Below are 27990 nucleotides of genomic sequence, written 5' to 3' on the forward strand. Positions count from 1 at the left end.
CTCATGTAGAGCTTCATATCAATGAAGATCAATACAGTATACCACAGTATGGATTTCTAGCAGGTCCAGCTGTGTGGCGTCATGTATATATTTACTAATATTTCTTTTAGTCGATATCAGTGTTTCCTTCAAGCTTAAAGGTTTCTTTTTACTTTTGAGGTTTGAAAAGGATTAAGCTTGGTTTAAATGCTATTTATTTTCTGTCAGAAGTTTAACATAGTAGAGCTATATTTTAAATGAATAACATTGTTATATATATTAAAGTAAAATCTTAAATCTGACTAGGCAAAAGGTTCAAGAGTTACAGAAGAACACCGGTGAACTGGAAAACTAAATTCTTTGGTCAGTTTCAAAGAAATTAAGTAGCTGTAATAACTACCTCTATACTGTTTTTTTTTCTTCTTTTTTGTATAGAAACAAACTGTTTCCAATTGCTGAGAAATGTCCCCATAAATAGGAAAAAAGGAACACTGAAATGATTTTGTATATATCCTCAGTACAAATTCAAAAAATCCAATTCACTTTTATTTATATAGCGCTGTATCACCACAAATGTTGCCTTAAGGTGCTTTATATTGTAAGGTAAAAACCCTGCGATAATACAAAGGAAAAAACCTTTCAAATAAAATGAAGGAGAACATAAACAAAACTGACACTCGGCTGCGGTCTACTTATGCTCCAGGAGGAACAAAGGGGACATGAAGTGCAGTCTCAATGAAGTGGGCAGTGAGGCTCATATATGGATCAGATGTGTGACTTGTTCATGAGCAGCAATCCGAACACAGATGTTCATCCCTCTGTTTATACTTGGGATGTTTACGGCCTTGCAGCTGGTAACGAGGCTCAGCTACTTTAATCAGCTGCTTAAATCGGACATTTTCGACTGTGGTTACCGGCGTCGTGTTTTGTAATGGTGTTAGCTGCCTTTGTAGAAACATGCTTTTGTGTGTGCTCTGCTCTGCTTGTTTGGTCGAGGTTAAATAGCCAAATTGTCTCCACGCTCCCGATTTCCTTAACAACGTCCTCGTGCTTTGACTCTGGGGTTGTGCCGTTGGGGTGTCATATTCGATATCACTGTCGCTTGAGTTTTCGTTAACATGCTCTCTTGTCATTTTGTCTTCGCTCACACTGCTAACATGCTGGTTTGTAGCATCTCAAACAATAGCACTGCTGCTGCTTGGACTCGACTTCAACCACGATTTTTTTTCAGCGCTGCACTGTTTTCATTGGCCTTTCGTTGTGTCTCATAACACGGATTGAATGAGTTCTGTCAACTTTATATTGACCATGTCTCATATTATAGAAACATTTTTGGTTGATAATTCTTTGTATTATTTTATTGCCCAGCTCTGGATGAGTTGGAAGTCTGCATCATCTTGAACGTCCTCCTTAACAGTAACGTGTTTTATGAGACGTTATGCCTTTGCTAAATGAATTGGGACGAAGCTATAATTTTGTGTTTTCAGTAGACACTGGGTCATGAAAACTGCGTAAAATCACTAGTTAAATTAAAAAACAAAACAAACCCTAACAAAGCAAAATAAACAAGAAAATAAAGTTTAATGTCTTTGCCTTAAAATATGGTTTCAAAAGCTTCCTTCCCAACAGTGATTCTTGTACCGTGCGTGTGCCGTCACTTGAACCTTTCATTAGCCCAGAAAAACAGGGAGATCTACCTAATCTTTGATGTGGTAGTGTATACATAAGCCTGTTACTACACAGCTGAAATAGCAGCGTCACAATTAGCCAACATGTTTGCTGGTTTAGCTGGTGATTAGCTCTTTGGGGCAGGGAACTTTCCTATTTGCCAGATTTATTTATTTTTTTAGACTGTCTTTCCTCTGATTATGATTCCTCTGCTAAGACCAGCCTTTGGACTTTTAATGCTTTTGGTGTTTTAACATTAAATCTGCCCTGACTTAATAAAACATAAGTCAGGACCCTTTCAAATGATGCCATAGTTAGTTTTAGTTTACAGTCTAGTAACCAGTAAAATCACATCACTGTTTGTTGTGAGCATCCTTTGCCTCCTGCATTTCTCCACAGTTTTTAAAGGAGTTGGAGAACTCTTGGAGGATTCTGTGGACTTAGCCTGTCTCAGTCGTTTCTGTTTCTCGCTGGTATTTCTGGCTCAATAACGTTGAGATCAGGGCTCTGTCAGCCTCTCACCATCTGCTGCAGGAATTCTTCCTGCTGCTGAAGACGGTTCTTTGTGACTCTGTCTTTGGGCTTGTCTTTGTGCTGCAAAACGAATCTGAGACCATCCAGACACCTTCTTTATGGTGCACAGATTCCAAAATATAAACTGTGTTAAAGCTTTTCACTGTATTGCATTGTTGTGAGGAAATTGAATACTTTACGAAGAATTCTACTGAAATATTAGATAAGTGTTTTTGACATGACAATTACGTCAGAGGACAAAAGGATGCCCAATATAGGTCAGAATTAGGTGACAAATGACACGTTTTCTAATGTACTGGGTGGAGACCTTATGGCACGAGTAGGATTAAGTTTGTGCCTCGAACACAAAAGTGGCACTCCAAACAATAGCTTTAGTTCTATTTATGAACATGACCTCTTTTTGGTTCAGGGAAATTCAAAGTGACACTTAAAAGAATTTTTTTTTTAAGCCCGGCCAGAAGACAGTGGTTTCTAAATACCACACGACAAAGTGCTTTCTCTCGAGTCATAGCTGATTCCCACACTCACACATCCTCTCACACTGTCAGTGTGGTTGTGTCACAGAGGGGAAAAGAAGGTCCGGCCCAGCTAACATTTAGCACTAAGCCTTATTTTCTGTGAAATTTTTGTCAGTTCAGTTAAACTATACAAGATACAGCCATGATGCTTCACAGGCATGTAGCTGAGATCAAAATAAAGGCCATGTTCAAAGATATGTTTAGTCTTACCATTCACGTACAGATGATCGAGTATGAGTTAGAACCACTGCTGGTTGTAACACATTAAACGTAAGCACTGAGTACTTTTTTGCTATAGTGAATAATCGAAGGCGTTTAATTTACAATAACAGTAATCACATATTTACTTACTTTTTTCAAATGACCAATCTCTCAGAGTGACAGTATTACCACAGTTCCCTCCTTGAGACATTATACAATGTTTGTCTCTGACTTCTTGCCATGCAGCTGTATACTAGTGGAAAACACACCCATCCAGGGCCAGAGCTGTGTCTTTGTGCATGTTAATGCCAGCTAGCTTATGCTATTGTATTATTTGTGGCAAGAGTGATAGAAAGTGTGTGGCTAAGAAGCTCTGCTTTACATTTTGAAGAAACGCCTGCAAGCTAAACACACTGATGGTGAGGCCCACTGAGGAAGAGAACCACTGAACTGCTTTTAGCATCGCTAAAGCTTGTCGCTGGTAATTTGATGGAGGAGATGCTACCAATATCAGCTCACTGTGTAATTAAGTGATTTTTATTTAGCGCTTTTTCTACTCTACTTGAGTACTCAAAGTGCTTTATATCATTCACACAAGCCCCTTTTCATACTTCTGAGTGCTTTCCATGTAGTCTAAGGAGCTTGGATAGAAAAGCGTCTGGACTTCTTTAAGCTGCTTGAAGACGTTTCACCTCTCATCCGAGAAGCTTCCTCAGTTCTAAGGTGAAATGGTGGAGAGTCCCAGATTTAAACCCTATGGGAGTGTCCCCCCAATAGGGACAATGGACCCCTTAATGATCCTCTACATAATCACACGAGGAAAGGTGTGAAAATAGGTGTAGGCCCCAATCAGCTAAGGTTTCGGGTGAACTCACTGTGAAACCTAGCCCCACTCTACCATGTGATTTCCTGAGGTCAGGAGGCCCAGGATGTGAGTGGGCTTTAACGCATCTGGGCTTTCTATCTAGCATTCACACTCAGATGAACCCAGTGGGAGCAACTTGGGGTTCAGTATCAGTATCTTGCCTAAGGATACTTTGGCAGATTGGAGCAGCCAGAAATCGAACCACCAACCCTCTGATTAGTTGATGATCTGCTCTGAACCTGAAGCAGTAAATATAAAATTGCATTGGAAGCTAAATGCAAAGCGGTGTTTATTTTTGGTAATGAAAAAATACCCTGACAAGTTAGCCTTCTCACTAGGTAACATTGTAACGTATTAGGCAACGTAACAGCAGACATCTCATAATATAACAAGTTGCAGTGGTTGGAATGTCAACATGTTGACGAGCCTGATGACAGGTTGGGTCAAATCACAAGAAAAGATTAGCTTGTCTATTAACTGCTCATTGTATGAGGTTAATTATTTAATAAAATGCTTCAATTTGGAATGCACCGTTAATATGTTTTTAATGCCTAAACCTTAGACATTAAGTAGTATACATGCCAGGATGGTGTATATCATATTTCAGAGAATGGTGTGTAAAAAGAGTCTCTTGTGTGTTTGTTTTCCAGATGAGCTGCGGAAACTCAGCTGGTCCGGAATCCCTCGACAGGTCCGACCGATAGCATGGAAACTTCTCTCAGTAAGTTATTTATTTATTTTTTGGCTATTGCACACCGGTGGTCTACGTTTATTACATATATTTAGATCCTAAGAATGCTTTAAAACACACATTTCTGTAAAACATAAAAACACATTTACACAAATACTAAACGCACTCAGACATGCGTAACCTCATAACCAAGCAGAGGAGGAAAAAGATTAGTCAAATATGAGCCAGTGTGCACACACAGATGCAACACACAGATCAACGCATTACAGATGATCACACACACACACACACACGCTCAAAGTTCCTGTCATGTTCTTTCTCCCTAACCCCTCCCTTTTTTGATTTATGAAGACTGGTAGCAGTCCTGCCTTTTTTTTTCTCCAAACTTCAATAGGGAAAATTAATTGCAAGGCACAAATAATTTATTCATGAGACACACGGTGTGTTTACTCATTAAGCCATTGTTGTGGTGAACAGCTTCTAGTCTGCAGAGAGAAGACTGGCTTTTTGAACACCATGACTTTCCCATTAATTACCGCACAATAGTTAATGTGCCGCAGAAAAGATGTCATTAAAGGTGTGTGTGTGCGCACGCGTGCGTGTATATGTGTGTGTGTGCCTGTTTGTGGGTTGTTTTTTTTTTTTTGGTAGTGGGAGGTTACCAACTGGGTGCTTTAACCATTAATGGCCGCTTTGTTTGGTACTCAACTGAAGTAAAGGCTCATAACACTGTATGAAGTTGCACAGCACTGACTGTAATGCAGGCAGTCAGACAGAAGAGAGGAGGGGGGGCATCTCAGGACTTTTAGTGTACTAAGGTACCGCAGATACGAGTTCATTTATTGAATTAGCATCTTTCCGTGTCTCCATGTACAGTGTAAACATGTGTGCATACAATCTGTATGTGTATCTATATGTATATATATGTGTATAAATATATATATGTAAAGTGAAGACTGCAGCAAAGTTTGGGCGTGCAAAAGAACAACTGCCCTGTGGTGTGTTTAAACAATGATTGCACCACCTCTGCTTCCCTGGGAGAAAAAGATAGAGCTAGCAGAGGTGGGGATTGTGTGGATGGCAAGGAAATATATATATATATATATATATATATATATATATATATATATATATATATATATATATATATATATATATATATATATATATATGTGGATGGCATATATATATGCCATCCACACAATCCCCACCTCTGCTAGCTCTACATATATATATATATATATATATATATATATATATATATATATATATATATATATATATATATATATATATATATATATATATATATATATATATATATATATATATATATATATATATATATATATATATATATATATGAAATGAAAAAAAAAAGAACATGAAGGATTCAAAACTGAAAAGGTTCAAGAGTTGGAGAAATTAAATGGGAAAAGAGAAACTGTTGCTGGATGCTATAGAAATGATCCCTCCTCCACAAGTTCTTCTGCCCCTGTTACACAGCACTCAGTGCCTTATGGTTTGACAGCTGTAACAGAAAAGTCTAATTGCATTTTTTCAAATTGGCACCAAATTGCTACATCAGGTCGTTCCTGCTAAAATATATATGACTGTGTTTGGATTACTGTGACACTGAAGAAAAGCAGGTTCTCACTTAGTCACAGTCAGTATCTTTTCTCATGGCTGTATGCAAAAGCTGGTTATTGGTAAAGTAAGAATACTCACATCTCTGGACTTGGCATTGATTTTTGTAACATCGTGGTTTTTGTTTTGAAGGGTGAAGAAAGGATAAAGTGTTAAGTCATCAGCAATATGAACCATAAAGTTTAATGCACTATATTTTGCTTTGGCCAAGGTTTTTACATTGGATGTCTTTAATGACGCAGTCCTCTCAGAGATTGTGTCTCCAGCTGGTCTCTAACAGTTGATCCTTCATAAGTTAGGCAAAACGTGTTGACTGCTGGACCAGGGGTCAAACATGAGGTCCAAGGACAAAGACTTCAATCTGGCCCACAGGATACTTTGAAAGATGTGAAAGAAGGCATTCATTTTATCACTGTATTTTAATAGGTTTTGCAACTTTTCCTACAAATGTAGACCTCCCCCACGGCCGTTTATTCTACACCAAAATAATTATGTGTTATAAACAATTAAATAACAGAAAAAGTTTCTGTTTTTTCACTGTTGACTTTCTGGGGTTTTTTTTTTTTACAGTAGGTCCACAAAAAAAGGACATTTTCTGTGAATTGACAGAAACTTTCTGTTTTTATAATTACAGGAACAGCTGGACAATGAGCTTAACAGGATTTTGTTTTTCTGTAATTTTACATATTTATTTCTTACAATTTAAGCTCAGATGCTGAAAGATTTCTTTCATTTACCACAGCACCATTTCTTTGTCATGTGGAAAAACCGATGCAATGTTAAAATCGCATTTCTTTGTCTTACATTATCATATAAGCACAAAGGATTAAGTGTGTAGGTAAAGTTCTTTCCACTGACAGAAAGGGGAGCTTGACTTGTTCAGCCCACTTAAAATCAAAGTGAGCTGTACATGTAGCTGCTCACACATACGTAGTGCTAATTAGTGCTGTTTTATTTGTTTGGTAATTCCATCAAAATGCTCCAAAAGGCACCAGCTCCAGAAACATGATAGAGAGGTCCAAAGGAGAGGCTCAAAATGAACAGAAGCCAGGCCAAGCAGCCTGCTGCCAGTTACAGCCTCCAGTGTTGCAACACTTGTCAAAGTGGGCGCAGTCCTAACTTTATCTTTGGCTTCTTCTTTTGGCTGCTCCCTTCAGGGGTTTCCATAGCAGATCATCTGCTTCCATCTCACCCTGTCTCTATCTGCTGTCACACCAACCCTCTCTGTCATTTCATCCATGAATCTTCTCTGAGGTTTTTCCTCTTTTCCTTCTGTCTGGCAGCTCCATCTTCAACATCCTTTGTCCAGTAGACCCCTCCACTGCACATGTATAAAACAGTCTCCCTCTTGCCTCTCTTAGTGTGTTGCCAAACTACGTAACCTGAGCTGTCTCTCTGATCTACTCATTGTTTTTTAGTCCTGGTCACCACCAATGAAAATCATCAGCTCAGCCTCCTGTGTCACTGTGTCCAAACCCTATAACCATGGCCGGTATTACTACCATGTTCTACTTTTGCTGCTATCCTTCAGTCACAAATCACCCCAGATACCTGTTTCCTTCTAAATTATTCTTGCCAAATCCAAATGTGTGACTTATTCAAAAAATAAGTACCAAATAGTCTTTATAAATGGAGAAATTAGCTACAGTGACCAGAACTGCTTTATTTAACAGCACGTAAACGCGAGTTTTGTGGCTGTTGTGCATTTTACCATTCTAGTCTGCGGTATCAGTCTGCCTCAAATGGCCATTGAAGGAACTGCACCATAGGTTGTAGCTTGTTATATCTCAGCAAACTTACTCATATTCATTTGCTATAGTTCTAACAAACAATAAGATTAACAATTACCTTGTACCGGAATAATTTGTAATAAAAAAACAATCACATACCAGGAAGGGAAAAAAAGTTTAGTTTCCTTTAATCTTCATGTGCTTATTATTTCTTAAGTTTTTCCATTTGTTGCCCAAATAGATGTCGGTGTGAGCGCCAAGGATGTCGACATTAGACTCAAAGCAAAACAACCCCACCCCCCCCAAACTGTTTACACATATGAATGGATCTCTACTTCATCTCTCAAGGTCTTGTAGAAAACCAGATCTTGTAGTTTCCTGAGGGGTGAACTGTCCCAGGATTAAATCCAAGGTTTGGATGAAAGTAAAAAAAGTGTGCAAAGTGTCAGAAGCACTAATATCGTCTGAGGTGTCATAACACTTGACTGCTTTTTCTGTCCTGCCTGTGGTATGATCCAATGAAGAAATAGATAGGAGGGATCAGCCTCAAAAAATCTATTCTCTGTCTGGCACACACGCACACACGCACACACACAGTGAGACTCACAGCCCACGCTGTATTCCATAAACTTGGCTGAGGCACCTAATAAAACTTCACTCCAGTGGCGTCCCTTGTGCCCTTCTCCTGCTCACCAGCGTGCACTAACTTATTTGATTTTTTTCTCCTCTTCCCCTCCAGCAGGCATGCTTGAGCTGCACTCTTCTTTACTTGACAAAAGCAAGAAACAAGTTTTCCCACTGCAGTCAGAGCTCGCTAATGCTCCCCCAACGGGCTGCATTTACCACCACATCACAGAAATCGTCCATAACTGTCTTCCCTGTTATTAGCCGCAGTGGAAATGAAGAATCAGGCAAACAAAATCTTGAAACCAGGCTACAAAAGAGAGGGCCAATTTCTAGCCTCACTGGATAGCTCCCTCTACCTCCCTTCGCTATTTGCAAGAGGCTCCACAGGTTGCCCGTGGCATCCAGTTAAACTTCCTATTATTTCAGAAATAATACCGTCTTATTTCATTTGTTTAAAAAGCATTTGGTGTCCGAGCCTGAAGGAGAAAGGAAGAAATTAAATGGCTTTCCTGCTTTGTGAAAGAATGTCAGCCTGTGGCAATATGTACATTTGTTAATGGAGTGTGGCTGTTAAATGTGAAGTGGCGGGAGAGGAGAAAACTAACTGGCTGTGGAAATATTGATAAGGCTAAAGGGTTATATGAGATATATCAAGGCGGTGAAAGAGGGGACAGATTTAGAGGTTATGTTAAACTTTACTACAGTACATGTAATTATAGTGCCTAAAAGAAGGCGAGAGCAGTGCCTTTTTCATTTGGGGCTAACGTACGATCAACCTTATGGGCACTTCAGCTCGCTAGAACATTTTGTTCCATTCTGCCTCATTCAAAGGTGAGAGCCATGCTAATATTAACTAATGAGACACGAGCGAGTTGCTTTTAGTTAATAGATCCATGACCAGGACATGAAAAATGTTGAGTTTGTCTATGTCTAATATTTGAGGTGAAATATGCATTTTGCATGTTCTCTGCACCAAATCTTTAAAGATGTGCTGTCATTAGTCATGAATAAAACGCAGTGCTATTTGCTGCCGTGTTGTGTCTTTTCCAGTTATGGATTGCACCATTCGGTCACAATATTAAAACTACTGTAGGGCGAAGTCAACATCACGAGGGCTGTGCAATATGACCAAAATCTCATATCCCGATATAAGACATTTCTCATCCCAACAACGACATATATCACAAAAATGTTACATTTTCACGAAGCTGACGTCTCTTTTTTGCTTCTCATCCATAAACACTCTGCCTACTATTTCATGTAATTCATTTTACATGAATTCATTTTTGAAAAATCTCTACATGTTCTTCAGTTTTATTGTGAAAGTTTCATGTGGAAAATAAACAAGCGGACGGTGGAGCCACGCGATCGTTGTTGCTAACGACAACGCATAAAAACAGTCGCTCGTCTGTCCGTAGTGTGGTTATTTTAAATATAAGAGAAAGAGAGCACTTCAACAAATTATTTCTACAGTGACCATCAAAACAATGAAAAAAAAATATTGCCGTAAACAGTTTATTTTGCGACACCACAAAACAAACGATAGCGTAATATGAAACAATAGACATTTTTATATCGTCATCTGATATATATCGTTATATTGAACAGCCCTAAACATCACTGATCCCTTCTTACTAAAATGCAGGAAATCTTTTGCCTCTTTTCCACTAGCACCTACTCGAATCGACTCAACTCCACTCAGTTTTTAGGATTTTCCATTAGGTGGTAGTACCTGGTACCAGGACTTTTTAGTACCTATTTGACTTGGGGCTCCAAGCAAGTGGAGTCGAGCCAAAATGTGACATCAGCAGACTGCATGCCTCTGATTTGTCAGGGAGTGACGTTGCTGGATAAGTCATGAGAAACCTGGGAACAAGGGAAACGTGTACATACAATTCAGCCCCACCCAGATGGAGGTGGTACTCAAATGTTATGGAAAACAGCTAAAACTGAAGCTAACCGAGCCGAGTAGGTGCTAGTAGACACATTTCTGTCCTGGCATATGTGTGGTACTGGGTCACGTGTGACCCACCTAAGCATTGTTACAAACCAATCATGTGCCTAATTGCAATGGCAGTATGGACTTACTGTCTATAAAAACTGCTTGGATATGGCTCGAAGACCTAACCTCCAAACTCCAAAAATCTCAATATTATGAAGCAATGACAGGATTCTGACTCTTCTGTCTACAGGCATCAGGCTCCAAAGGTTCTGGTTCAGTAGCAGAAGTACCACATCTGTGGCAGCAATGTTTTGGGGGCTACTTTCCTTTATAAAATGCTAAAATCTATGGGACAATGTTAAAATTACCCATAAAATTTTGCATTTGTGTTTACACGGCATAAGTGGTTAAATGCCAGCTGACTGTAGCACAGCCTACATACTGCCATCCATTTTTTTTAAGGGCAAAGTCCTGCAGAACTTGCTGGGCTGTCATCAGTCTTACCTTCCATGTCGCTTGTTTAGAACTTCCTATCACTGAAAGAGCGGAGCTGCAGCAAGGCTCGCAAAATTTCAAAATCTCTGGTAGCCCTTCGGGCAGGCACTCTTCAGTTTCTGGTAGCCCAAAATAAATTTAAGTAGCCCGAATAAAAAAGAGAGCAATTTTTTAATGTTTTGTTTCCGTTACAATATTATACATTGAAGTATAATATTGTAATGGAAACAAAAATTAATCAGAAAGTTGTTAAAATACAAATCGCAACAACTGTATAAAAATCACAGTCATCAACTCAAATACTTGGTTCTAATTGAACAGAAATTTCTATGAACTTGTAAGAACTGTGTAGAACATGAATCAGTCTGTGTCAGATCCTGAATCTGAAATTTCCACTGAAGTCAAGGGTAAGAGGTAAGGGGAACCAAGATCGAGGCCATTTGCTTTTTGAAGTTTGCAAAGACTGCTAAATTTTGACAATGGTAGTTCACTCTTTGCAACATAGTACGCTTTTGAAAGATTTTTCAGGACTTCTGCTTGTGCTTGGTTTATTTTTAGTATGTTTTTTGCAATTGCTGTTTGTTCTGGGAAAGATATTGCAGACTGGGCAATAATGCATTTCTTGCATTTCTCATGGGTTCTGATGGGGTCTTTCTTAAAATTACTGGTCCCAGTTACAAAGGCGCTTGTCGACTCAAATGAAATGAAACTCACGACACACCCGGCAGAACATCATGTTATTTAGCTCGTCATATTCCAGCCACAGAAATTCTTTTGTCCATGAAACCAAAAAAGCTGAGCTTTCTTTTTGCCTCATAGTCTAATTTGTCATAACGTTTCCGTTTTGTGGTAGGCTTTTCATTGGCTGCCCCTTCTTCACCCTGACCTGTCTTATTTGGCTCAGCAGAACTAAAATTCCAGCGTAAATCCTGCTGCTTTTACACACGTACTTACATAACGGTCAGCGATTCTCTGCGCAATCAACCTCTCACATGTTTAAGCTTGCTGTGGGAGATTTCACTTGTCACGTTTGAATAGTAAGCTAATGAGTGATAAGATGATGTCAGAGGAACTGGTGCGCAATTAATTGTCACTCACCAATCAGTGCGGCCGCTCTCTACACACCATTCGTGCGATCGCAAAGTGAAAGTGAAAGCAAAAAACAAGCACAAATTCAAACGCGATTTCAATATGTCACATAATGACAGTGGCTCATCGATGCCAATAACATAATTACTCAGCTACATTTTCGAAAGAATGCAAAAGCATTGACATATATTTTCCTTCCTATGATAGCCCGACGGGCAGGGCTGAGATAGATTTTGGTAGCCCGACTGGAAAAATCGCTAGCCCCGGTCGTCGGGGTAGCGATTTTGCGAGCCCTGTGCAGTACAAGCCCTGTAAAACATCAGGCTGTGGCTCAACTGTTATATAGCAAAAGTTTTTTGACTAAGGACCTGTGCTGTCTGCATTTGTGTTTGCAGGGAATGTACACCAGTACTTGTCCTCATTACACTATAATGCACTACTGGTGCTCGCGTAGCGTAGTATCACGACAAACTCAATTGCATTTGTCCTCCAACAGCAAATCTTCCATCACTCAGAGTTTAATAAAGAGATGTGAGGAAAGGATGGTGTAGGTAATTAATAATGAATACCACACAGTAGAATTTTGGATCAGTAGAATATTGAATCCCTGATGATTGAAGGGTTTGATATCTGTAGTTGATAGGCAGTGAGTCAGTGTATTACATTGATTTTTCAGTTGGAGGTTTCCAAATTCCTCAGATCTTGCCGCGAAGCACTGAAAAACTCACATTGTGTTTATAGAAAAATGTGGACATGCAGAAAAACAAGCATTTAAACACAGAAAGTAAAGTTTTGTTTGTTCAACTTCTGCCATGCCTGCAGTGGGACAGTTTATTTTGGTCTCCTTCTAGAATAATGCGCTCCTTCCAAGTAGAAATCAATTTAGAGAGAAGACTTGGTATAAAAAACCCCAACAATTTCATTTAAATTCCCCAAATGGATTCCCCAAGCATATTTCCCCTGGTCTTTTTTTTTTTAAGACAGAGAGTTTACTGAAGTGGAGGATCCACGGGAGGAAGAGTAGATTGATGCATTAAGAATGAAGAGAGGAAGAGATGAGGTTTATGTAGACTGATTAACAGAGGCAGGAGCTACATTTTGCACCACTGGCAGGACACGTAGAGCTGCCGTGCATTTATGCCTCACTGTCGGTCTCCCGTCTGTCTTCTTAAAATCTCCTTAAAAAAAAAAGAAAACAAGTAGACCACAAATTAAATAAGATATTGTCAGATTCAAGCATAAGTGCTCTTGAGTTTTCTGCTTTCTAAAAGAAGGCGAGCTGCTTGTGCTCTCTGCATCCCTTTCCTTCAACTAACTTTAAAACATTTACATTTACAGGACGGTGCAAAAGGCTTTGGTCATTTATTTGTTTCTTTATTTTGGTAGGGAAATTACAAATGAGTGCAGCGATTAATTGTGCAGACATAAATGGAAATACACAGCCGGAACTCTCAGACAAGCTTTTTTATTCTCTGGGCTTCTTGAAGGAGATTCAAAGGATGTTTCATCCTCTTGTTCTCTTCACTGTCAGCATGATCCCACACTGCTTTAATAGTGTTGAGGTGCAGGCTCCGGGGAGGCCAATCCATGACTGATGGTGTTCCACTGTGTGTGTGTTTTTTCTTTTTTTTCTTTCTTTCTTTTTCTTTTTTTGTATGGTCCTATGTTCATAACTCTGTCAATTTTGATAAGATTCCCACCACCACTGGCTGAAATGCAGTCCCAAACCATCACAGATCCACCGTGTTTGACAGATGACTCTAGAAACGCACTTATTGTACCTCTTCTCCATACATATTGATAACAATTTGAACTAAAATTATCATCACTCTATAACAGCAGTGCTCAACCTTTTTTGCGCCACAGACCAGTTTATGTCTGACAATATTTTCATCAATAAATACAGGTGTCGAGGATAAATACAACAAAATAAAACCAGTACCGGTATCAAAAAGAAAAAGAAGAAAATTTATTCATAACACACTGGAAAAGACCCAGGGAAACAGAGTTAACGATAAAAATGATTTAAAAAAAATAATAGTAAGTTTGAAAAGGCAGCACGGTGACACGGTGGTTAGCACTGTTGCCGCACAGCAAGAAGGTCTTGAGTTCACTTCCACCATCAGGCCGGGGTCTTTCTGTGTGGAGTTTGCATGTTCTCCCTGTGTTTGCTTGGGTTCTCCCCGGGTACTCCGGCTTCCTCCCACCGTCCAAAGACATGCAGTTAGTGGGGATAGGTTAATTGATTAATCTAAATTGCCCATAGGTGTGAATGCGGGAGTGAATCTCTGTGTCTTAGCCCTGCGACAGACTGGCGACCTGTCCAGGGTGTACCCTGCCTCTCGCCCTATGACAGCTGGGATAGGCTCCAGCGCTCCCCACAACCCTGAAAAAGATAAGCGAAAACGAATGGATGGATGGACCCTGAAAACCATAAATATCACACCCATACCTCAACTCTCGCGGCCCGGTACCAAATGACTCACGGACCGGTATGGGTCCGTGGCCCGGGGGTTGGGGACTGCTGCTCTATAAGACCTGGTTTCTGTTTGTCTTTTAAGTTTTATGTTATGTGTAAACACAACACTAGTCCATCACTGGTGTTAGCTGTGCTGTTTTTTTAATGCTTGATGATTCATCAGTGTTAAGTGGCCTTAAGAAATGACAAAACATTTCTCTGAAAGTAGTCAGGTACAAGGACTAGACTGAAAATAAGTGAAAAAGTGCCAATGTCCAAAGAAACACTTTGAAAGGCTTTCAGAAAGGCTGGGGAACTGTTGCTTAAGACAGCTTTGAAAAAGCACTGTGCTTTTTCTTTTTTTTGCACAGTGCCTTAGTAATTGGAGACGAAGATGATTAACATTTAGGTCAGATGGCAGATATCTTTTAACTGGTCATGTGATTAGTAATTGTATTGTAAAATGAAATCACAGTGACGTGTATGGTCGTGTTTGGGTCTCCTCTATATTTGTCAAATCCTCCCGTGTGTGTCCTGCTCTCCTATCGAGCAGTAATACAGCTGCAGTGTGATTGACCTCCACTAAGCTGTCCATTAACCTTCAACACAAACACACACACACACGCTCACACACACACCCTGTCCCTCATTTGGCAGAGCGCACCTAATATCTGAGCCCATTGCTTTGTAGCTGGCCTGTACTGATTTGTGTTTGTGTGTATGCAAGTGTGTGCGTTTGCATGTGGAACAGTTTCAACATGTGACGCATGGACATATTGGCAGAGACCATGTGTATGTTGTCAGGGATCTGGGTTGGGTGGGGGGGTCATGTTGGCACAAATGTGACTGTCGGGATGAGTGGCAGCACCGGCTGAGCATTGACAGTCGGGTGGATGAGTAAGGAGCAGGGCAGTACTTCACTGGATTTATGTTGCTGCAGAGAATTTAAAATGTCACAGGTCACGAGAAACACGTGAGAAGAATGTTTCTGATTTAAGAGTGTGTGCATATATACGTACACATTATAATATAACTGTTCTATAATATATTTTACAACTAAGTTTAACTGTTCTCAGTGTTTGTGCTTGCCAGGTGTGTGTTCTGCTTTCTGCAGGCAAAGTTGTTATTGTGCTGCAGACAATCCTCTAGACTCTGCAGACTTCTCTTGGGGCCTTGTCTTTGTAGGAATGAACAGAAAACAAATGAAAGAGAAACTTTTGTCACTACACTTATTGACTGTCTTGTAGACAGTTGCTCAAAATTGATGGTTTGTGTGCGTTTCTGTCTGCTCGCCCGCATATTACCAAAAAATGGCTTCCCGCTTCCAGAAACGAATGACAACAGCATCACATCACAGACAGACACACACATTGATGACAAGCACACAGTGAACATCCGTTTTTTTAAGGCCTGTTCTGATTTTCTGACTCTCTTGGAGCAGGTAGATGAATTTAGTTTGATGGGGATTCCACTAAAGCCAGTCCAAGACACAGTTGCTCTAACTTGCGTGTGATCAGCAGCCAAATATGCTCGTTTTAATTGGAAGTGATGACAAATCCGTGCACGAGAGCAGCTGTTTGCTGAAATATTTACAGGAAAGACATCTCTGTAAGATTTATGTAGGGAGTTTTAGTCCTGACCTATGGGAGCAGCATATGGTCTGTACTTAAATGCTAAGTGCTCCGCACTCGTATGGAACCTTTTAACCTTATCTGTTCCACAAAGGGCTTTACAGAGGGTCACTAATTCACTCATTCATCCATTCACTTGACCACCTGAGCCGCAGCCACATCACTGTAACAATATAAGGGCAAAAATCCACTTGCTAGCTTTCAGGATCATTTAGTAACACATCATGGTCTTCTTTAGTGAGATATGCTGACTTAGTGGTCACAAAGAAGCAAACTCATCACTCACAGAAAACTTGAGTTCTTCTAGTGGCCCACTGAGGCTCAGCCCCCACAGACCTGATGTTAGAGTGCCCAACTCTACAGTAGAAATAAACATGTTTACAGCCTGGTGTAAGAACAGTTTTGGTTTGTAGCAGTACAGGATTTTTATATAATCGTCATGGTTAAACACTAACAAAGCTCTGCATTATTAGGAGCATTATTAGGAGCATGGCTGTCTGGAAGCCCTTGCCTTGGCCAGCTTTGGTGATCGAAATTTAAGTGTTTTATTTAGACACCCACCATAATATGTTATCACAATACTTCACTCTCAATACGATATTTGACATTTTGCGGTATGCTTAGTATTGCAATAACATATATTAGGATTTATCGCATTTTTAAAAACAGCTAATTTTGTCTATAAATTTAAACTTTTTCATTATCTATTTTATCCATTTTGGTTTATTTTATTTATTTATTTGCTGCAAAATGAGATTGTCAAGCATAACAACACGCTCACTACGTCCTGCCTTAAATGTTGCCATAAGACTGAGTGGGTCTGCGATGGAATGGGGTCAAACTGGCAATTAGATACAATTGGTTTCTGATTATTAAACATTTGACTCTGATAAATCTGTTGTTGTCTACATAGGTGGAAATTCACATTCAATTATTGCTTCTGCACTGGGCAGCTTTCCTTGTTCTATAGGAATATAACCAAAATACAATCACCTCTGGCTGCCAGCTGAGTTGAGTCCCCTCCAGTTGTGCTCTTTGACAAAGACTCATTCTGACTGATAGGAACATGGAAGAAGCTGGTGGGCAACACTGCAGTGACTACATCTGTGTTACAGTCAAGATTTCATTCATTCATTCATGTTCTTAAGAGTTTGTCTAATTCAGGGTCAAGGTACGGCTGGAGCCTAGGTGTCATAGAGGTAGAGGCGGGGTATAGCCCGAACAGTACACCAGTCTGTCACAGGGCTAACATATAGAGACATTCACGCTCACATTCACACTAACAGTCAATCACCAGTTAACCTAACATAGCTTGCATGAACCCACAAAGGCACAGAAAGAACAGGCAGACACAACACAAGAAGCACAATCTAAAACCAGAAGGCACATTTATTATATTTCTTACAGGGCTTTCACCTGCAGCGGGTGGACATTATTCAGTCTCTGAGATTGCTTAGTTGTCATCTAACAGGCGGTTGATAACAGGCAGTCGTTTTGTCCGTTGTCATAATCAAAGCTCTTCAGAGAAAAATGGCAAAAATGGTTCATTCATAGATGTCATTTTAAAAATAAAAAGGGACCCTTTGAATGTTTCACAGCTAGATGAACCAGCTTTTTCTCACGGGGAGTAGTTTTCAGGGCCTGAAGTCATGTTTGAGTTCAGTTTTGAAGATTGTAACTCTCTGAATATTTCAGAACGCCTAGCCCCAGCTCTCGCTTTTAATAGATGTATTTTTTTTTGTTCGTTTTAGGGCTGACTTTCTCCTCATTGCATAAGCCTGACCACATAACCAGGATACAGTCTTTCACAAATGCATGTTCACATATGCCGTCTGACAAACACCCCCCTCCACACGCGCACAAATACCCATTTAAAGGTAACTCCCTGAAGAAGCAGAAAGCATTTGGGCAGGAAGCAGAAAGTTTTCTTTGCAAAGTGAAGTGTATCATTTACAAGCCATGTAGTCCCAGGTGGTGGAGTCTGGGTTGTGATTGAACTTTGCCAAAAACTCAAAGCAAGTTTTTTGAGAGCAAGCTTTAAAATAAAAGCTCATTAAATGGTACTAACAGAAAGAAATAGTACGGAGATGGGAAACCTAAAACCACCATGTGTTTTTAAACACTGGAAACATGGCCTCCCTGAATATATGCTCAATTAATGAATCCCATGTGGAATTAGCAAGCATGTTTGCATGTATTAGAAAAAGACAGGTGAATTGGTTACTTACTACTAATCCTACAAGAGGCATGGTGAGCGTCAAAATGAGTTAGCATTTTGAGCTAATGGTAGAATTCAGGATTATAGTAATATTTAGATGAATGTCTGGCAAATGTGAAGCTCTAGCCAGCCTTAACATTTAAATCCAATCCTCTGTTTGTTAATATTTTGGGAATAAGAGTATCAACTTGTATTTTTCCAATCTTCTGTTGTCCAATTTTGTTGAGCCAGTGCGGACGGTAGCCTCATTTTCCTGTTCCTGTTGTGGCATCCAGTGGGGTCTTCTGCTGCTTAAGTTTTCAATGTGTTCTGTGAACACTAACGCTCCTCTGCATACCTTGGCAGAAGAACATTACTTGTAATTAGCTTATTAGGTATTAATGAGCATTTGAGCTGGTGTACCTAATAAAGTGGACTGTCACATGGGTTGTTTTTCTACTCCTGGATCTTTATGCGTTAATAAAGAGTTGATATCTGTAATATATGGTCTCAGGCATAGACTATCCTTGCTGTACAGCAGGCCTGCCAACCTGCTGTTCAAACCTACTGTTTGTGAGTGACAGCCAATGAGAGGAATGTGACTCAAAGCGAGAGCAGCTCTAAAAGGTAGCTGAACCGAAGCCCAGAATAAGAAAAATTGGGATTATTTTGAAGTGTGAATTATGCAAAGCCACTCAAGTCAAGTCAAAGTTAAAAGTTTGGAGTTGAAAATGAGCCAAATAGGTTCTTTTCAAGCTAAGCTAACCAGCTCCAGGCCTCAGCTTCATCAATAATACACAGGCATGAAAGTGGTATCAATCTTCTCTTTGAGCTGTCTGCAAGAAAGTGAATTAAAATACAGAATTTTTTCAGCCATAACTTTACTTCAAAACTGAACTCTTACTGAATTGAGTCGGATCCAAAAACAAGAATATATGAAGAACTGAGAAGATAAATAGAAAAATCAAATCTACAGTGTGATTTACATCAACATTTAAATGGGTGATTTTCTTTGTTTCTCACTCTCTGTCTATCAGGGTTACCTGCCAGCCAACGCAGAGAGGAGGGAAAGTGTTCTACAGAGGAAGAGGCAAGAATATTTCGGCTTCATCCAGCAATACTACGACTCTCGCAATGATGAGCATCATCAAGACACATACAGACAGGTACATGCACATACACGAGTCCACACATCTCGTATGCCTATAGCTTTCTGAATCCCCCAACTTGAGGGACAGAATGAATGAAAGTCTCCAGAAAGAGTCCTCTTTCCAATTACAAGAGCCTGTTGCTAATGTATTAGCTCAGCATGAATTTAGGACACAAACAATGTAAGCGTTTGTTTGTTTGTGTATATATATGTGTGTGTGTGTGTGTGTGTGTGTAAAGAATGCCTTTCTACAGAATTTGGCCCTGCAGTCAGGATTACTGCCACTAGTTATTTGGCAAAAATGTGATCTTTATTGCATTTTTTTTTTCCCCCTGCTTGTGTTCTTTTGTTCTCTCGTCCTTCTCCCTCATGTACTTGTCTGATTATTTGTCCGTCTATGTGTGTCTGTGTCACAGACCAGAGACGAGCGGCTTCAGAGAGATACTGAAATTAACAGTATTCTGTTTGGTATATCTGTTTTTACCCCCCCCCGTGTATCCGTCCCTTTTTGCCCCCACACCCACCATCCCCTCGTTCTAACACTCGACTGCTTCCCATTCATTCCGAGCCGATAAGAAACATCAAAGTGAACTGTCGATAGCAAAAACACACATTTCTCACATTCCGTCCAATTTCCCATTGATCTCCTCTGCACCGTGCCAGGAAGCTGGCATACTTTGTTTTGATGATTGTTTGGATTGCGTCTCGAAGCCTCCTTTTTCTGCCAGATTCTACTTGTGCTGCAGTGATTTCTAGTTTGTTTGTTTATTTATTTATTTATTTATTTTTGCTGTGTGCCCGATTATGTGTGTTTGTACATATGTTACTTTGGCATTCACGTTGCTCAGGATGGTGGGTTTGTATTGGGTTTCTTTCTTTCTTTTCTTTTTTGATTTTTTTTTTTTGTCTATACATGGTTTGTATGTGTGTTTACATACAGTACTCAACAGAACGGAAGACGCCTCTGTGCGGTTTTGCTTACTGTAAATAAGACTGGATAAAATAAGTACAGAAGTAAAATAAAATGAGATAAAAAGTAGCTTACTGTATGTAATAGAAAACAAAGTGGTGCTATATGCACAGTGTGTAAAGTGATATGAGTGAGATGAGAATGCATATTCTCTTCTGTACAGACGTGTTCCTTTGACATCATTTGAAACTGTGCGAACTCTAAATAACTGCATTTTTTAAGTAGATCATTTCCTCCTATGAAGAGTCAAAAACAAAGACTTTAAAAACAATACAGCAAAGACCCCCAAAGTAGAAACTCAGTGCAGCAAAATTAAATACCTATGTTAATCACAAAATAAACTGAAGTGACCAAGAACTTTCTTCATGTTGAATCTACGTGTCGGCATCTCCACGTGGAGAAGAACTGCCCGAGGAGCTAGAAATGCATTTATTGTGAGAATTCTCCCATATGTAAAGGATACAGGAATATCAGTGACCAACCATAAATGAGTCGAAATGAGACGGCTGCAGAAGTAATCAAAAGGTATAGCACGAGTGTCAGACTCAATTTTACTAAGGTTCACGCCAGGAAATGGGGATCACACCAAGGGTCAGGCATATGCAGTTTAATGACATGGTTTAATTTAATCCACAAAATAACATCCCAGGTAATGTTGTATATTCCAAAAGTCTGTCTTACATACAATTTGGTCCACATAAAGGCTTCAACAAAACATCTGCAAGTTTCCCAGCTGTTAGTGTTTAATGTAGCAAAATACTGCAATAAACTGCAGTCGGTAAACTTTGCAGAAATAAGACAGCTACTGAAAGTATCGGGCATAGGAAAAGACATCATATTTAATTATCCATATTTAATTTGTTCTTTGAAATATTTCTAAAGGTTTTCAACAGTCTGTTATGAGGTGGGCACCGCATCACTTGTGCATCACTGCATGTAGGCAGGCCAGAATTTAAGCACCGAATGTGGGTTAGATACATGGCTGCAAAGGGGCTCGGACCTTAAGTTTGAGTCAAAGTGTTGTCCTTAAATGCCGCAAGCAAGTACTTCAGATTTGGCTCGGGGTTTATCCATGGAAAGAGTGTTTCTGTGGTAGCTCAGACAGTGTAAAGGACAGTTTGTAATGTCAGCCTGTTCGAACAACTTAAAAAAAGAAATAGAAAAAAAAAAAGGCGTACACTTTAAAAAAACAAGCACAAAGAGAAAATTTATTTTGGCTCACGCGGGGTTCAGCAGGACCACTACAGTGAATACATAGTTCCGACAGTGAAGCACAGAGAGCGCAGGGGTGTGATGATTTGGAGCTAGTTGAGTGCAAAAGGGAGATGACATTTATAGATGGGACCATCAATGCCTGTGAATTTACCAAAATACTGGCTGACAAGATGAGAAATACTGCAGTGTGATGGTGATCCAAATCACGCTGCCAAAACCACACGAAGAAGGAACACTAGGAGGTTCATTTGCTTCACTGAGTTTCTACTCTGTGGCCTGCAATTATTAATATAGTAAGTCTGCGTAGTCTTTATTTTGTAAAGAGAAAGTGGGTCTGCTGTTCAAGTATGTCATTAATTTTAAGTGATATCACACAGGGCTCCACTCATTTCTGTTACATGTCATCCTTGTGTTTGTGTGTCCATCATCCATTCTGAATGTCCGTCTGTTTCGAGGTTGTTGTTTTCTGTCTCTTTTATATATTTGTTTATATTCCTTGTAACTTGCCCACACAGAGTGTGTGTGTGTGTGTGTGTGTGTGTGTGTGTACGTGTGCATACGGATGTCCCAGCTTGAACTGCAAACCCTTTTGATGTACTGCAGCAGTTTCATTCTTCCCCAGGAGAAAGTGATCTAAAAAAAATCTAGCTTTGGTCTTTTTTTGTTATTTTTCAAGCAACCAGAGAAGAGTGTTGTGTGGAGATGTCTGGCATTTTGTTGGTTTATTTCTGGTGATGTTGCATTAAAAATATTTGGACCACTAGAGGAGGAAAATACCGAACCTTCATTTATGATGGCCTTATCAATTACAAAATGTCAAATGTCAAAATACAATTTTAAAATGGTGAGCTGAATGCTACTGAAACTTACATAGAGAATTATTATATTCTCAAAGACCACAAGTGCAGTTTATATGAATATGAAGCAGGACGAGGAAATACCAGAACTTCCCAATTTTAAAGTGGCCTTGATATACTTTTAGCTTATTTTCTGTCATATATTCTATGAAAATGGTGCACGCTCATATTAAACATGACCAAAGCTTCAAACAAGAGATGAGAATTCCTTCCATACCTTGTTTCAACTGATTCATTTAATCCAGAAGGATTTAGTATTGCTTTGTAGTAAGTTTTGGTGGCTTTGTGGTTAGTAGTGTGGCTTTGTTGCAGAGGGACGCATGCATGTGCCAGATATTAACCATTTCTAAGATGGGCCACGCTCCACATTAGATATTTTTAATGCAAATCTGTTCATTACATTAAGTAATTCTGGAAACGCACCAACAAAGAGACAAGCCAGACCTCTAAAAACTTCTTCGATGTAGAAACACGACTATATGTGGAAGTCATCCCTGTGAGCCAAATGCTCAAAGTTCTACTTATTACTGCTCTTGACTGGCGTCTGAGGCCCCACCCATCTTTTGCTCAAACCTTCTGTTTGTGAGGGGCAGCCACTCAGAAGAACATTGGCTTTAAAGGGAAAGCTAGCTAGAATGGCTTGTTGAAAACAGTGGATGAACTGACGAGCTACGCCACGGTACACTATAAGATGAATAAGGATTATAAGTAATCATGCAAAGCTACCCTATACATTTTAACATATAATATAGAAATGGGTGTGAGTGTAATAACTCCACTTTATGTCCTTTGTCATTTCTTTATAACACCTGAAAAAGTCTGAACAGATTATTAGCTTAAAATGCAGTACATGTGGAGGACTTTTATATTGTGTGTGTGTTTGTGTTTATGTGTGTGTGTCCGTGTGTGTCTAACACATTCTCTCCCGTGTTGCTGTCAGATCCACATAGACATTCCTAGGATGAGTCCTGAATCTTTGGTGCTGCAGCCAAAGGTGACAGAGGTAAGGTGGACAGGACTGGATGTAGACCCAATGCCCAGTCCCGTAACCAGCCGCGCACTCTTACAAACAGACCGGGCTATTTCAGTTGGCTTGGCTCCAGCTGCCGCCCTGCATCTGCCTGGCTCCCTTCTGACGAATCTGTCCGCCTGTCGTATCGTTCGTCTGCGGGGTAATCACTCTGAAATGGTGTAAATGTGGTCTCGCACATGCATAAACGCACACACACACATTGATGCAAGCACATATTATCGTAGAGGCGTCTCAGCATGCACGGGCACTCATATGCAGTGCTGCATTCAAGACCACAGCTGCTATCCATTTCAGAAAACTGAAACCCCAGTCCGACTTCAATCAAGGACACCAATCCACTAACTGTTCCTCTCGCTCTCCGTTTCTGTCACTGTCTGTAATGGCCAAATCTGTGCTAACCTGCCCGTTGCTTCAGTGTTTGTCTTTTTTTTTTCTCTCCTTCTCTCTGCAGATTCACATTGACATACCGAGAACTAATCCTCTTATTCCTCTCTTTCAACAAGCTTCTGTTCAAGAGGTGAGACCCCTCCAGCTGCACACACACCACCTCACCTAGCAGGGTTTTCCCTTTTCTGCTTTTAGGCAGATTTGGTCCCGTAATCAGAGGCACTGATGATGTTGGACACCTTAAAAACAGAACATGTGAGATGGCTTACAAAGAGGGGAAAAACATGACCATAATTAGAAGGATATAGGTCGAAGAAACGGGGCACAAACTGTGAAGAGTAGTTGAGTGTTAGAGTAAAAATACCATCTCAACTCAAGTCTCAGTATGTTGATTTATTTACTTAATGTTTTTCTATCTGCCTGCGAGTGTAAAATGGGAAGACCCTCGCTTAAGCACACTGCATGATTTTGCATGGGGCACACACACATACACAGCAGCTCAAGTGAAGAACACACATGATTTTAATAATTACATGCATGGGATTAGATCCCTTTTAACTTTCACTCTGCATGGTTGGCAGTTTCATATCTTTTTGTTGTGCTTCGTTAGTTCTACTGAAGCATTTCTTATTACAGTTGGGTGATCTGTTATGGCCGATATAAGAAGTCATTTTCTTCAAAACATCTTGAGCATTATGTTTGAAACATTGAACTATTAGTCACAGTTGTGCACATTGGACAATATGGTTAAAAGCTAGGAAAACTCATAAGCACCTTTTTTCTCATGGTAATCAGTAGAAATGCATAAAAATGCTTTAAAGGCATTTGTTTCTCACACAGAGCTGCTGCGCTTTTGCATATTTTATCATGCGTATAAAATAAATGTCAGCTGATTTCACTCAGATCGGGTTTGCTCAGTTTCTCTGAAGTGCTGTTGAAGGTAAATGCAGATTTTAGCCACTTAAAATGAATCAGTATCACCTTAAGTCTACATATACTGTGTACTGGAGTTTTTGTAATGTTCATAAAAAAACTTTTCCAAACTGGAGTGAAAGTCATTACACTCTATTAGTTCAATTCAGTTGAATTCAGTTATGTTTATATAGCCACAAATCACCTTGAGATGCTTTCTAAGAACCTACAATAATCAATACTCAAAAAATATAGTTTTAATTAATAGATTTTGTTTACTAGGTAATTTGTGTTAAATGGTGTAGTTGGCTCTGAAGTAATTTGTTAAAACACATAAGTTAGACAAAGTGACAAAGTTGTCGTAACCACAAATCAGTGGTTTTTCTTGACAATAGTCAGTTCACATGTAATTTAATAGTTATATCAGCGAAGACATTTAAAAGCTGATTGATTTGTTGTCTCCCTTCAGAATGTCACACTTCAATAAAAATGAAGTGTAAAGTCAAGAGTAGGGGCGGGGCTGTGTGAGAAACTATAAGCCAGGTTATGGCTTGAAACCTTAACTATCTACTCATTGCAAGTTACAGTATAACTTGTAGTAATGTAAGTATGGTTAGTGGTCTTTAGCTGTGAAAATTCTTTTAGCTATGAAATTCTTCTAAGAAGTTTACTCCACTGGTCTGAGGGACTATCAGTGCAGCATCCCAGTGCAACTTAACATGGACATTAACCTGATTCCATTCATTTATATTGGGTTAAGCTTATCTTATTATTCTAGTGCTTCAGGGATGGCCTGTCATGCGTAGAACCACTGGCCTGAGAAGCAGAGAAGTGAAAACACAGATAGAAAACTCCATAATGAGGTGGAGGCTAATGAGGTGCCCAGGGCTCCGAGCTGCTTTGTGTGTATACCTGCACATAGGTGCGAGGAAGCACACATACACACTCAGACATCCATACAACATCGTGGGATTTCTGCATTTAGGTGAAAATGTGGTTTGATCTTCATTGAACACATGGAGTAATCAATCAATGCAGACTAGGAAAAATTAACAGAACCTCCTTCCTAAAGCTTGGAAAACACACCAAGAACAAAGTCTGTAATCTTAAAGAGAGGGATAAGAATCCAAAGGTAACAGCAAAATGCAAGCAGAAATCTCTGTAAGTTACTAAAACCTTTCTTCATGTGTCCACTTAAACAAAACAAAACAAAACAAAAACCCACCCAATAAGAATTTGTTCATGGAAAAGTAGCACAAACGAAAACACGAAACGATGGGTCGCAATGTTTATTATTATTATTATTATTATTATTATTGTTTATTTATTTTTATTTTGCAAAAGACCACTTGATGTTTCACAAGAGTCAAGTTGGCCGCAGGTCATTAAAGAGTCTAGTAATTTCTTGACTTTTGTTAAAAATACATCTTAGTATGTATTAAATTGTGTGAAACTCTGTTTTCTGCATTTCAGCACCTCATATGACTACACTGCTAAGGTCATAATATTTTTGTAACAAGCTAAACTCAACTGTTGCTATAGCTGGGGAACATAAAGGGACAGTTATCAGCAGAATAACATACAAGGTTACAAGTAAAGAAAATTTGTCATGTGTAGGTTTATTTTTTATATCAATCCAAATGATAGGATTGATATTTTGATTTAAAAGTCCGATATTTGAGCCGATATTTTGTTCTTTCAGACACAAACATAAGCAGATTTTCCTAACATTTGCTAGTGTAGTCTTTTGTTTCCTAATTTACGATCTACCCGACTGTGTGGGGATCATCTGGTTGTTATAATTGTGGCGTTCTTAACAGGGATGTTGCCAACAGGGAAATTGCAGAGTGCCCTCTGGTGGATAAACCATGCAACTTCAACACTCATGTGGTTAAAGGGTGTCTCACATGCCTCTTCATTATATTTCTAATTTTCATTTATTGGCTGTTATAAACGCTGGTACAGATTAGAAATTAGATGCTGATGAAATGTTTGAGCAGTGATAAGGTTTAGATTTAAAACTTGTTTAAAAGAAATTAAATATTTTAATTAACTTTTTGGCCTTTTATTCATATGTGTAGTAAAATCATTAATCATACCAATCATACTAATAATATACTTTAGCAACTTATAGTTACTTATGTCCGTAAAACCTTTAAAATCCCAAATTCCCCAATGGTTATGCCTCATTTTTCTTTACCTCAGCCAAATACCATCATCGTGACTGATGCCAGAATGCTTACAAAGAGTGTATTTCCACTTATTCACATATCTGAAGTCTGGTGCTAAACAAGAGTGGTAATTAACTTCTTCATACCTATAGAACAGACATAGAACAATAATCTTATGCCAAAATGTGCAATGTTGTGTTAAAAAATAAAACAAAACGCCAAAATAAGTCAAAACATTTCACACCAATACCAAAACTTGATCCACACAGTGAAACATGGTGGAGGGAGCATCATGGTTTGGGTCTGCTGTGCTGCCTCAAGATCTGGATGCTTTGCAGTCAGTAGGGGAACAATGAATTCAGAATTTTTCAGGCTTTACTTAGTAGATAAGTAGAAAAGAAGAAAAGTAATATCTTGGAATGGTCAAATCAAGAAGGCTGCTCAGTTATCCAAAGAAAGGTGGATGCACTGAAACACTAGCGTTTCTAAAATCCTCCTGTTGGATGTGCTTACTGCTGAAAGAGGTTGCTGCTCCTATCTGGCCTCCACTGCAAGTGACTGCTAATGCAAAAATAAGATTGTGTATTTTGTTTAGTCAGACTGCTGTGACTTACATGAAGACTTATGTTAATTCCAAACTTTCTCTTGTACCTGTAAGTGAAAGAAAATGACGAGGTTTGCTGTCATTCAAGAGTGCACAGACCTATAATATGTGCAAACACTTGAATACATACACACTTTGCCCCAGGCAGTGCCACCTCCCATTGCCCCTGTTTTGTACAGGATACATGTCGAGGCTGTAAGCAGGGAGCTTAGCATGGAAATGAGATCAGACGAGGAGGCTGGGTGCTTGTTTTCTACCAAGTATCTTATCTACAGTATGCACTATTACTTCATCTGATGTTTGTATTTTTCCCTTTACCTCCATTTCCCCTCTCCCAGATCCCATGTTTTCCTCCCTCTCATCCCCACACATCAGCTCTCCCCGCTTGCGTGCTAAATAAAAGCCACCAGCATGCACTG

The 27990-nt window shown here is 39.4% G+C and overlaps 1 protein-coding gene across 3 annotated transcripts in view; it reads left to right on the forward strand.

The window, feature by feature from the left end:
- Positions 1-27990, forward strand: part of tbc1d22a (TBC1 domain family, member 22a) — a 157359-nt gene that overhangs the window by 32204 nt on the left and 97165 nt on the right. Inside the window, exons 6-9 of one of the 3 annotated variants that reach the window (XM_039601206.1) lie at positions 4416-4486; positions 19310-19438; positions 23405-23467; positions 23949-24014. In XM_039601206.1, the coding sequence (XP_039457140.1) occupies positions 4416-4486; positions 19310-19438; positions 23405-23467; positions 23949-24014 (329 nt within the window). The remainder of the gene's footprint in view (positions 1-4415; positions 4487-19309; positions 19439-23404; positions 23468-23948; positions 24015-27990) is intronic. The other 2 variants (XM_031758505.2, XM_031758503.2) reach the window with 2 other exon arrangements.

This window comes from Oreochromis aureus, linkage group 17 (genome assembly GCF_013358895.1).
Source record: "Oreochromis aureus strain Israel breed Guangdong linkage group 17, ZZ_aureus, whole genome shotgun sequence".
Taxonomy (NCBI): Eukaryota; Metazoa; Chordata; class Actinopteri; order Cichliformes; family Cichlidae; genus Oreochromis; species Oreochromis aureus.